The 13105-nt window shown below is 36.3% G+C and overlaps 1 protein-coding gene across 1 annotated transcript in view; it reads left to right on the top strand.

Moving 5' to 3' along the window:
- PRTG (protogenin) overlaps positions 1-13105 on the top strand; it is a 136046-nt gene that overhangs the window by 108586 nt on the left and 14355 nt on the right. Inside the window, exons 14-19 of the mRNA XM_037021068.2 lie at positions 397-524; positions 1679-1849; positions 8009-8191; positions 9588-9708; positions 10976-11141; positions 12819-12923. Coding sequence (XP_036876963.2) covers positions 397-524; positions 1679-1849; positions 8009-8191; positions 9588-9708; positions 10976-11141; positions 12819-12923 — 874 coding nt within the window. The remainder of the gene's footprint in view (positions 1-396; positions 525-1678; positions 1850-8008; positions 8192-9587; positions 9709-10975; positions 11142-12818; positions 12924-13105) is intronic.

The following is a 13105-nucleotide window of genomic DNA, read 5'->3' as shown; positions in this document are numbered from 1 at the left end:
TTTATGCTGGCATCAAAAATATAAAGCTAGTTATTCTGTTTCTTATTCTTGCTCTATTTCTTCTTGTTCTTAGGTTATAGTTTGGATGCCCATCACTGCTTTAAAGGAATGGTTTTACTTCTTATATTTCAGAGGAGCTCTTTGTATGAAACATTTCTATACTGTTAATTTCCTAGTTTCAGAGAGGCAATTTGTAAGCTTATCTCTATAAAATATTACCAAATGTAATGTTTTAGTAGTCAAACTCGACTGTTCTTTTAGTCTAAAAAATCATTTTAAAGCCAGTGAGGAGGTAATCAGTAATAATAGTGTGCCCTACCTATATTGACTGGAAATACTCACAATCTTCTAGAAACAATGTGCTACCAGCATTAACAGCATCATTACTCATTATAGATCAGACACTCATATGTTGGTTCAAGGTCTAGAACCAAACACCAAATATGAATTTGCTGTTCGATTGCATGTGGACCAGCTTTCCAGTCCCTGGAGCCCTGTTGTCTACCGTTCCACACTTCCAGAAGGTAAAGAGAAAAAAAGAGCTTCCCTGTGTGTTTTATCTAAATGTTTAAAAATATGTGCCACTTTAAAGATCTACTCTGTTTGCCACCTTCCAGTTGATGTGTATTTGTTTTGTTTCTTATTATTTTCTATTTTCTTTTCCTTTATTTTGTTTAAAAAAAATTTCCTCTCAGTGTATGTACTGCACAAGTAAGTGGGCTTAAATTATCTCTTTAGGGGACACTAATATTCTTTAAATCAGCAACCATGCTGTTTTTAGGGTGCACCTAAATAAAATAAAAGTGAGTGAATAGTATAGCCTAATGTGAGTGGTAGCTTGAGACTGTGCGCAGTGGGTATGATGCCTGATTGAGCACCAATTCTGTAACTTAACTATGGCTAAGATATTTCATGTCTATAGATCTGCATTTCTTTTTCTCTAGAACAAGGATGAAGGACTAAATGATCTACAAGGACCATTGCAGCTCAACTTGAATTTTGCTGAGAGAAAGCAAAGGACGTTTTCAGTGAACATAGGGCTACTGTGCCATATTCCATATGTGGTGTGGTGCCAGAAACCAGCTCTTCACATTTTTAGCTCATATTTAACATGAGGTCAACTAAAATCCCAAGACATCTCTACTTTTTGCAGATATAAATTATTAGTCTAAAGCCTGCCCTATAAACTCACTGAATTACAACTTTTAGAGAATAACTAAATGATTTAGTCTCAGACATATTTTCCTCAAAGGCATCCTAGGTCAGGTTAAATATGTGTTCTATACGTTTTAGTAAGAAATATACTTTAGATTCAATACCTAATGGGCAGGGAGCTACTGGTGGAACTATAAACCTCTGTAGTTGTCACTTTGGCTGAATAATATGAAGAGCCCTAAATTGTTCATCCCTTTGACTTAGTAATTCCCCATCTAGAAACCTACCATCTGTTTATATCTTTTTAATGTTTTAAACAAAAATGAAATTAACTCTCGGAAAAATAAGAAAATATATTTACTGTTATCACTAGTATCTGTAAAAGCTATAATTCTCAGATTTTTTAATAGGGATTTCTAGTTTTTCAAAGTCTTTTCTGTGACTATCAGACTATTAGCCAGGTGTTTGCGTGTTTATGACCGTTTTTTCTTAATAGCATAATATTTTCTACATGTGTTCACAGCACCAGCAGGCCCACCTGTGGGAGTAAAAGTGACGTTGATAGAGGATGGCACTGCCCTGGTTTCTTGGAAACCCCCTGATGGCCCAGAGACAGTTGTGACGCGGTATACTATCTTGTATGCATCCAGGAAAGCCTGGATTGCAGGAGAGTGGCAGGTCCTACACCGAGAAGGTAAATATCCTAAGTTACCAAAAAGGATGAAAAGACAGAATATTAATGATAAGGAAACAAAAGAAAAGTGAGATCCAGAGTTTGTTTTGAATGTATATTTATGAAGCAACAAATTATTAAGGATTTGGGGTTTTATTCAAAGAACATTGGGAAGTCATCAACATTTTAAACATGAGCATATGATTTGCATTTCAGAAAAATCAGTCTGACTATTGTGAATAGAAGAGGTTTGGTAGAGGAGTTAAGGGTTAGGGTAATGCAGAGACTAGTAAATAATCATAGTGGCACAGGAAAGAGATGATTAACCTGGATTAGGGTGGTGAAGGTTGAAATAGAAAGGAGAGGATGGGTGAAAGATGTTAAAGATGTAAAATTCACAAGATTTGGTAGCTGAAGGAGGGAGGGAGGGTAAGAGAGAGAATTGTTACAGATAATAACTAGATTTCTGGTGGTGAGGTGTCTTGCACTGGAGTGGCAAATACCGCAAGAAGGCCTGGTTTAAGGGAGACCTTTGTACACCCATGGAAGTGGTCCACATGCCAATAAATTAGCCCATATGAATATTAGGGTCCACTTAAGTACAGGGAAAAGCTGATTGGAGCTGAGGAACACTGAATTTAATCTTTTAACACCAATTTTTTATTTTTTAGCTGAGAAAAGCTAAAATTCTAAATTCTAAATCTGAATTCTAAAACTTCTAACATTCTCATAATATCAACATTCTAATGATAATATGTTATCATTATATCCTTTTAAAATTTTTGAATCTTTCATTTAGACAGGTTCCATATGTCAGTTTTTAGATGAACCCTCATATAAATAGTAAAACGTCCTTATTTTAGCCCTTTCATTCAGGCGTGTATACTGGGAAAAGAATAGTGTGCCAAGCAATGAAAAGCTTAAGAAGGATTTCAAGAAAGAAAATTCTTGGCCATCTACATATTTTAAATGCTTTATAATACTAGGTACATCTACATATATTTTACCTTTTAAGGAGAATGTTTATCAATTAAGAGAAAAAACTTTAAAGTCATTTATGTGGATATAATATAAAACTATGCACTTGTAAAATAAACAAATGGTAACTAGCTGGAGTTTTGATAGTCTGTATGTTCCTACTTTTTCATTAAGCAGACACTGCACTAAGTAAATGATTTCCTAGTCTTCAAAGAGACTTGAAAGTCATAAGTACCTGTCAACAGTGCAGTCTTATTGGTTATCTGTTGCTACCTAACAAACCATCTAAAGCTTAGCCATTGTATTTTCTCGTAACTCTGTGAGTCAGTGATTCTGGCTGGGATCAGCTGGGTAGTTCTTCTCTTGGTTTCTCCTGAGGTCACTCATGAGGCTGTAATCATCTCACGGTTTCAACAGTGTGGGGAGCTTCAAAACATCAGAGTTCCAACATCAGGGAGAGATGGAGGAAGCCCCATATACAAAGATTTGCAGCCTCTACATGCATCACACTTGCTAAGGTCCCACTGGACAAAGCAAGTAACTCAAAGCGAGCCCAGAATTAGTGTGGGAGAGGACTGCCCGTAGGTATGGATAGATGGAGGCATAATTTATTTTGGACTGTTAGTTTTACAGTCTACCACAACACTCTTAAAAATGTATAATTCAGTTTTAGTTTATTCCAAAATAATATATTGGCACAACATTTGACCAAGTGACTAACCTGCTTTAATGAGATGTTATTCATAAATACTAGTAATTTTGATCACATGAGCATATTCTTCCTTTAGCTCTTCATTTGTACCTGCTTAAAAGAAAACAATATTGTGTTTTGGTTCTCTTTAATGAATTCATTTGTCAGTTTCAGACAAGGTTGAGAAAACAGCATTTTGTCTCATTGATGACCCAGTAGTGAAATGGATTATAATTTCAGGTTTTTACATCTATATAAACCTTTCTAACTATATAATTGTGCATGGGAGGGAAAAAGTCTTATTTTCACCATTATCCTCCTTTTGTGATTTTAAGAAACATTCTTAGTGAAAAGCTCTTGTTTTTTGTTAAATGTAGAGAACCTTTTCATAGCTAATGCTAGTAATTCATAGAATACAAATAAACAATATAAGTTAAAAACAATTGAGTTTATTTTTTGAGAGAGAGAAAAATATAAAGGGCTCGAGTCACCCACTTTTAAACAAAAAGCAAAACAACATGTAATTTATAGAAAAAAATTAAAATAGTCTTTAAGTGTCTAATTATAGCAACTTTTACAAAAAATAAAGGTGTAGAATAATAATAAAGGGAGAAATGTGGGATTCACATACAAATCAAGTATAAAAATCAAACGAATATTCATATTTGACCTGATTGTTTATAGTTCATAATGAGTGATCAAAACCGAAAGTTTTTGTGATGACTGCCCTTGTACTGTTCACCATGTAAGAACTTACTCACTATGTAAGAATTTGTTCATGTAAGAACTTGTTCGTTATGCTTCAGAAGATTGGAGACTGTTGAGAATTAGGCTGGGGGTGGATTAATGATTGTGCATTGAGCATTGACTCCCCTATACAGAATTTTATTGTTGTTAACAACCATTTGATCAATAAATATGAGAGATGCCCTCTCAAAAAAAATTAAAAAAATAAAATAAAAAATAAAGGTCTAGAAAAAGATGGGGAAAAAAGAAGAGGGAGAATACCAATATCTATTTCCTATATATCTATTAGTCTTAGGCACATACTATGTTTATACGTATTTGCATGTGAAATTCATATACTTACTGCCAAGTGGAATAAGATTTTTCCCTTAGTCAAAACATTTAGAAAATATTCTTGGTGACCATATGATATTGTGGCTAAAATTATAAATGGCAAAATTGTTTGAGCAGAAATGTGATTCAGAATTATGCTGGGTAATTTAAAGCGGATCAGAAATTATAGACTTTGGCTTCCTGATATGCAATTAATCAGCACACACTACTCAATTATTTTAAAATCTAGGAAATGTTCCATAGTAATTCCTGAACTCTGTTCCTCATAGCAAGACTTTCCCAAGATTTAAAGATGCCCCTCCTTCAAAAAGAAAAAGTTCCATGACTAAATCTGAGAAACACCATTTCTTCCCCTTAGAGATTCATATTGGAAACTAAACTCCTTCAATAAAGGAATCAATTTAACTCAACATTTGCCAAATAAATTGGATTAACAGTAGGAACATATTGATATATTCAATGAACTCTTATTGAGTGATTACTATGTAACAGGCTCTTTTCTAGGCACTGACAGTACCGCAGTGAACAAAACAGTGCCACTGGAGCTTACATCTCAGGTCATACACAAACATATAAATATTCAGGTAGTGTCATAAGTGCTATAAAGAAGGCTACAATGGGGGAGGAGACCAAGTGATGGAGGTAGCCAGGTCAGTACTTTGGAAGAAATGACGTCTCAGCAGAGCCCAGATCTGGGGGAAGTGCAAAGGCCCCCAGGCAGAAGTGTGCTTAGCACGTTAAGAGGAACAAGCAGGCCAGGGAGGCTAGAGTGAGGCAGTAGAAAATGAGGGGGAAGGTAACTAAGGGCAGATTTTATACGCCAGGCTGTGGACCACAGATTTTATTCTAAGAGGGATTGAAGGCATAGGAGACTTTTAATGAGATTTACATATTAAAAGGATTACTCTGGCAGCCTCTTGAAATAGCTGCCTGAAAAACAGATCATAAGGGGGTAAGAGTAAAAGTTTAATATTCAAATGTCCACATGAGTTACTGGGGTTTGGATAGGGGTGGTAATGGGGAAGGTATTAATAAGCTATTAGAACATAATTTGAAAGAACAGCCTACTAGATTTGCTGCAGATTGAAATGAAGTGTAAAAAAAAAAGATGAACAAAATTGGTGGGGAATATTAAAGGTTTGGTTTTGAACATGTAAAAATTGAGATACTTCTTAGATGTCCAAGTAGAGTAGGAAAGTTAAGTTCATGGGAGAGGTATGGACTAGTGGTTGGTTAACTTGTCATCTGTGTGTAAATGATATTTAAGACTATGGAACTGGAGAAAAAAATCCCTTAGAGAGTGTGTGCAGGAGAGAGATCTGAGACTGCATTCTGGGGTGCTTCTCCCACCTCAAAATCTTAGCGTTTGCTGTTGTATTTTAAATGCACACTCCTTTGGTGGCAGCAGCTTATATTTTAATATAAGTTCAGTTGGCATTTACTGAGAATTATCTTGTGCAAAGCATTGTGTTAGCCATCTTAAGCTGTTCAAATATGAAAAAAAAGATTTCTGTCCTCTAGAAGGGGAAGAAGGGAAGGTCAGAGGCAAGAAAGAAGACTTACTTGCATTGAGTGTATACACATGTGTCAGGTCCTTGCCAGTGATATTGTATTTAATCTTTATAATGACTGTATGAGGTGACAATTTTTGCCCCCCTAAGGAAAGTAAAGTTCAGTCAGCTGGCCCAAGTCACACATTACTTAGCTGGTAGCGTGCCAGCATTTGGCCAACAGTGTTCCAACTAGACCTAAACATTGATCCAACATTGATCTAAACTAGAGGTTTGTGAAACCTCTCATCTAGCTAAAAATTCAGACACATGCAGTATAAAAGGCACTGTACTGAAATAATCACACTAAATGGGATTGAAACAGTCTGCTGAGATAGTATAGGGAGAGTCAGGTCATTTTAATACTTGAGAACTGCTCTGAGTGGGCTCCTAGGGAAATCAGAATGTTTGTTTCCTCCTTGTGTCTGAAGGAAGACACTTAGCAGGAGGAGGAGGCGTGTGTGCACAACTCATCTGCTTATAAATTTTAAACTTAAATGAAAACGCTTTTAGCTTGAGATAGTGATTGTTTTTTGCCAAGTTTTTTTTAAATTAAATGTATTCTATGATAAAATAGAAACTATTTATATATCTATTTGTGAAGAAGTTGAAATGTTCTTCCTTCTAGCATGTCACAATTCATCTTTGTTTTTTAATTCACCTGCCTAAGATCATGTAAGAATGGAAAGACTCTTCCTGACTCTAAATAAGGGTCAGGTTGTTTATCTAGCAGTTGTGGACTCAGGTAGCTCACACGGCCTCTGGGCCAAGCTGAAACCAGAGCACATGAAAACAAGCCATATTCAGCCCTTGCATAGCTGCTTGGTTTGGCAGCCTCATCCCATGTGATCTGCAGAGGTGGCCTCTGAATCATGACCTCAGCTCCAAGATCACCCCTCATCTCACTTACATAAGAAATATGCTCTAGCAGGTGCTGCGGAGTAGCCAGCTGTGGCCTGGAGGTGATTGCTGCAAGCTGTTGTAAGGGTGCCCTGAGTCAGGAAAAAAATCAGGTGAAATCACTTTAGGAAAGTTAGGTTCCCCTGTGAATATCCACCCACAGATTCAGTGCTGGAGCAACTTTATGCCTGATTTCTGTTACACCTGCTTTCTTGATGCTAGGATTAATTCCTAGCGTAGGAGTCCCTTTTGTAAGAAAAATACTTCAGTGCAGTGGCAGAGCAAGAACAGAAAAACCCCTCAAGAAATAACAGTGCCCAAATAGGAATCCTTCTTAGCAGTCTCGCTAACAGAGACAATACCTTTTGATACCAGATATATATAAATTCAAGTGATGATTACTTTGGGAGAGAAGTAGATGGTAGGCAGATTGCTGGTGGTAATTGTGGTAGTTAATCTGAGGTCTAGTTCTTCAATACTCTGAGGTCTCTACATAATTTCATCATTTCTTTCCTGAAATCTTGGTGATTAGTAGGGTGAAAAATGTATTTATACTTTCAAAAATAATTTTGTTTGTGTATATATATATATATATTTTTTTGCAAAACATGTATATAAAAACCCAAACAAAAATACATGCTACTTTTAAGAATGCCTAAGACAGAATTACAGAGAAGGATTATATAAGGGCAGTGTGCATGGTAACAATGTTAAGTGAAAACACTAGCATATAAAAATACATGTAGTAAATATGTACTAACACAAATACAGTACACGCACACAAACATACCAAAATGTTAACACTGGGAGATGGTCATTTTATTTATATTTATATTTATATTTACTTTCCAGATGTTCTACAATGAACATGTGTTACCTTTATAATCAGAAAAATATTTTTAAAATAAAGACCATACTTGCATGATTGAAACAATGAATAAAAGATCAAGTTTAGTTAATTTGTAACTGATACATTTATAGGGGCAATAACCATGGCGTTGCTAGAAAACCTGGTGGCAGGCAATGTGTACATTGTCAAGATATCTGCATCCAATGATGTGGGAGAAGGACCCTTTTCAAATTCTGTGGAGCTGGCAGTGCTTCCAAAGGAAACTTCTGAATCAAACCAGAGGCCCAAGCGTTTAGATTCTGCTGATGCCAAAGGTCTGTATACTGCCACAGTGACTGATTTTCTTGAGAAAATACATGTATTTTTTTCAGCTCCCCTGTGGTTTATTTGCTCTCCTCCCATGGTCATATCCCTCCACCTGCATCACTTCCTGAAGCTGTTGCTGGCGAGGATCTGATGCTGTGAGTGGAGCTGGACGTCTCCTCTCTCCACCCATGGGAGACAGACAGACTTACCTCAGAGTGCACTGTAGTTTTCAGAACACTGTGTCCCAGTTGCTTCTCTTCCCAGCCGTGCGACCACCCAGACAAATGAGCCACACTGCCCTTGCAGGCTTCCAGGGAGGTTTCAGGGAAATAAACAGCAGTGGTGGTTGTGGTGTTCAAACTAAGAGTATGGTTTTCATTAAGAGTTTCCACCACAGAAAAACAACCTTTCCAGAGAGAAAGTTGTTTCTCTGCAGAAAAGCAAGCAGAAAAAAAATCTTTAAAAAGCTACCCTCACTCCACTCAGGGCAGCAGTACTCCTGTAGGAGCCTGGGGCACCCTGTGGTACCAGACTGGGCACCTCCTTCTCCTCCCAAAGGGGTGAGTCTGGGGAGAGGGTGGGGGTGGGTACAGCTTTCAATGGAGGAGATGCCACCCGAATTCAGGGCAGGATGAAGGACTCAGCTCCTCAGAAGATAGTCATTCAGTGCCATGTGAGTGTGCGTGTGTGTGTAAGAGAGAAAGAAAGGCAGTGCAGTCAGGTTAAGCACAGGAAGGAGGTACCCACACAGCTACCTTACCAGGGGAAAGAGAGAGCAAGGCTCACACTCATTTCTCAAATCCCTTGCTATGCAAAGTGTTCGGGGTTCTGCAGCATCAGCAGCACTGGGGGTTTGTCAGATATACGGAATCACAGGCCCCACCCCAGACCCAGGGAATCACAATCTGCCATCTAACATACCCCTCAGTGACTTACATACACAATCTGCCATCTAACATACCCCTCAGTGACTTACATACATTAAAGTTTGAGAAGCGCTGCTATGTCAATTCAAATATGTGTATGGAAAACTAATGTTCAACAAACAGAGCTATTTTTGAGTAGCATGTCATGAAAGCTGTTCTTTGGTCCATCAAGGAGCATCTATGCTTAGGAACTGATGTTTGATAATATATTATATATATATATATATACATATATATATATATATTCATGTTTGATATAGTAATATGATATGTAGAATCTGCAGTATGGGAAGATAAGCCAATCTTTGGGATCACTGATAAAAGAGTAATATGTCTTTCTGCTTAGACACATATACAAAAGTTTTCCTATGAGAGGGAGGAAAAAATTATAGAAAAACAAATATACACCTGACAATCATGATAAAGGGAATCATTTATTTTTCTGATTCATTCTGAGTAAATGTGTTTCCCCTTCTAGTTTATTCAGGCTATTACCACCTGGACCAAAAATCAATGACTGGCATTGCCGTAGGCGTCGGCATAGCCTTGGTCTGCATCCTCGTCTGTGTTCTCATCCTGATATACCGAAGCAAAGCCAGGTGTGTTGCCATTGCTGGGGTGTTGAGGTGGTTGAAAAACATTTAAATCACAGTAACTACAAGAAGCAAATTGAAATCAAGGGCCTGTGAGAGTAACTGGTATTTTCCACTTTAAAATAGATGTATCATTACTTGAGTTGTAGCTGCAGAAACATGCTCACTCTGGAAGGAGATTATTTTCTTGCCATTTGAAAAAGTTACTGTGCCAATAAAATATTCTTAAATGAGGACTTAGTCTTCTTATTTCCTTAATATTTTGAGAAACATAAAGTATATCCTTCATTTTAAAGAAAACATGGCACACTGATGTATTTGCTTATTGAGAAGATTCCTTACTGTCTAGAATATTTTCTTATGTAAGTAGCCTAACACGCCTAAGTCACTGAGAGCTCCAGCCTCACCACCATAAGACCTATGATTGGGATTCTCTAGACATGGAGTAAAACAAATGTAATCACTGGGGATTAATTCTCTATAAACGCTGTCAGGCAATCTCATTTATAGTTTGACTTCGGCTAAATTCTCAGCATTCAGAGAACTTCTGCTTTTAACCTTTTATATTTTGGGTTTATGCTTTCATTTAGCTTTTTAAGGTTCTTTTTTAAATAAAAAAAACTGAATTCGAATACATATCATTTTTAGATAATCTTCATCACTAGGCTCCTTCCATTAGTATAGGTTATTCACTGTTTATATGTGGTTGGTACTTGTGCATAGGAACATACTCAGAAACATTATGTTAATGAAAAAGTTCTAGTATCTTTTTGAATATTGAACTGGCTTAGTTTTACTGCACAAGTTTCTCTAATTTTTTTCTAAAACCTTTATGCACATTGTTTTAATGATGCCTAAATCTTTTAGGACTGCTACTGTAATTTGCCATCATTAATTGACAAGTGAATTGTTATGTATGCCAGTACAACAGACCAGGAGAACATATAAATTTTAAAATTATAATTTCTGCATAAATTATAAATAATCAACAAGTAATAGTACTTTGTAAATATTAAAGTTTTTATTACATGTTTGTAAAAAGTAATTGTATAAAGCAGATGTTGGGGCAAAAAGAAATAGAAGAAGTTTCCTCAAATCATAAAGGTTTGCAGGAGTGATTGGATTTAAAATCGAATAGTCAGTTTCTAAAGATATTTGAGATACAAGCATTAAAGAACTCCATTGTGTACAAAGTTGTGATTAGAGGTCACACTTGGTACATTTGCCTCTATCTTTATAAAATTAGAAGATTTCCTTTTCTGGAATTTTTCAGGAAATTATCTGCTTCTAAGACAGCACAGAATGGAATTCAACAATTACCTCGTACCAGCACCTCCCTAGCCAGTGGAAATGAAGTAGGAAAGAATCTGGAAGGAGCCTTAGAAAATGAAGAATCCTTAATGCCAATGATAATGCCAAACAGCTTCATTGATGCGAAGGTACTCTGGTCTGAGAGGCTGATTTGCTGCATAGTCCTTCCCTCCATTCATCTTCCCTTCATGTGTGGAATTTACTTACCAAAAAATTGTGTGTTGTATGTATTACATCCATGCTCCACTTAATGAAATGTAAAACAACTTCACCCACATCCTTTCCTATGTAAAACATATAGGAAGAGAAAAAATAATAAGAAGAAAATAAAAGATATAGGGAGATGATAGGGGTAGATAAAGGATGAAAGAATTAAAGGTCAAAGAGATAAATAGGAAAAAATGATAAGGTAGCATAAATTCAATTGGATGGGATTATATGGAGCTAAAACAACTTAAATAAGGACTTCAGAGTCATTGGCCTATATTTACTATAAATTACCCTGTATTTACAGGGTGGACAATTTTTATTAACCCATTTTGTACTTAGTTTGGTTGATTTCCAGCTGAATTGAACATCAGAACATTCCAGGTATTAATGACATTTTAAAAAATATGAAATATCTAAATAAATGTCTCACGATCCCTCCCTTTATGGCTTGAGGAAGTTGGATATAGTAAAGAACTGTCATTGAAGGATGTTACCTCATGTCCTTTCCACTATGTATAATACTACAGTGATAAGTATTATGAACACCAATGGAAAATTATTTTTAGTCACATTGCAACATTAGATCATGTGCATTTTTATAATAGCTCTCATAACCAATGTGCTGCAAATCAAAATCAGCAAACTATAGCCCAGCCCCTGTCAGCCCACTGCCTGTTTTATATGGCTACCCCCTGAGCTAAGAATGTTTTTCACAACTTTAAAGGCTAATTTGAAAAGAAAAAAAAGAGGAGGAGGAGAAAATGCGAGAGAGGCCATGTGTAGCTTCGGCAAAGCCTAAAATATTTACTATCTGTCCTTTTAGAAAAAAAGGTTTCTAAATCTTGCTATAAATTCTTCTTGGTACTCCTGTTGTCTTTTTGTTTCAACTTCATTTAGCTTTTATTTTCTGATGCAACTGTAAGCCGTTCAACTTACTTCAAAATGATCTAGACCCTAAAACTTTTAAATAAGCAGAGAAAGCACCAAATTTACTGTGGTTCTGTTGTTACTAACTAGGAACTAGACATGAGAAAGGACTGAGGTGGAGTAGAGTGGGGAAAAAAGAGGGAGATTCTAAAGTCAAAGGAGGCAGAGAGAGTGGAGGCCTGATGTGAGCAGAAAAGCCCTTGTGGAGGGCAAATCTCTCAGCCCCCTTTGGGTAGCCTTGATCCTCTACCTGTTACCATTTTGTTAAGCATATGTGGGCCCATTCTTTTTCTTTCCAATTGCTTTTCAGATTTTCAAACGGATGGAAGAATAATAAAATGAACACACAAATAATTGTCAGTATCTTAATCATACTTCTGTATCTCTTTGTGTATTTTTGTTTGCTCTACCATTTGAAAAGAAGTTTTGGAATCATTACACTTTACCCCAAACACTTCAGCATTTATATATATCTCTCACAAATAACAACATTGTTATTATATCTTTTTGGTCACTAATAAAGACCCTGGATTTGTTGTGTGCTGCTTGCAGGAAAGAAGGAAGAGTGATATTTGTGATCTTTTTTTTCTTTTAACATTTAAAAATGTTTTGTACTACTTGCAATAAACTGAAGTTTCTATTTATATTTTCCCCTCTTATTTCTCCAGGGAGGAACTGACCTGATAATTAATAGCTATGGTCCTATAATTAAAAACAACTCTAAGAAAAAATGGCTTTTTTTCCAAGATTCGAAAAAGATAAAAGTTGAGCAGGTAACCCACCTAATTGAGAAGAAACTTTGGTGCCCCGTGATGTATGAAATTATTATTAAGAAGCAAGGAAAATATAAATCAGTGTTTCATTTTAATTTCTGTGTTCTTTCCAGATGTGATTTTATTATTCTGGGGTGTGGCTCTCTGAAAGGCATGGGGAGTGATCATGGAAATAACAACGG

This window comes from Manis javanica, chromosome 8, assembly GCF_040802235.1.
Source record: "Manis javanica isolate MJ-LG chromosome 8, MJ_LKY, whole genome shotgun sequence".
In the NCBI taxonomy this organism is placed as follows: Eukaryota; Metazoa; Chordata; class Mammalia; order Pholidota; family Manidae; genus Manis; species Manis javanica.
The sequence above is the reverse complement of the archived record's forward strand: the minus strand, read 5'-3'. Positions and strand labels throughout refer to the sequence as shown.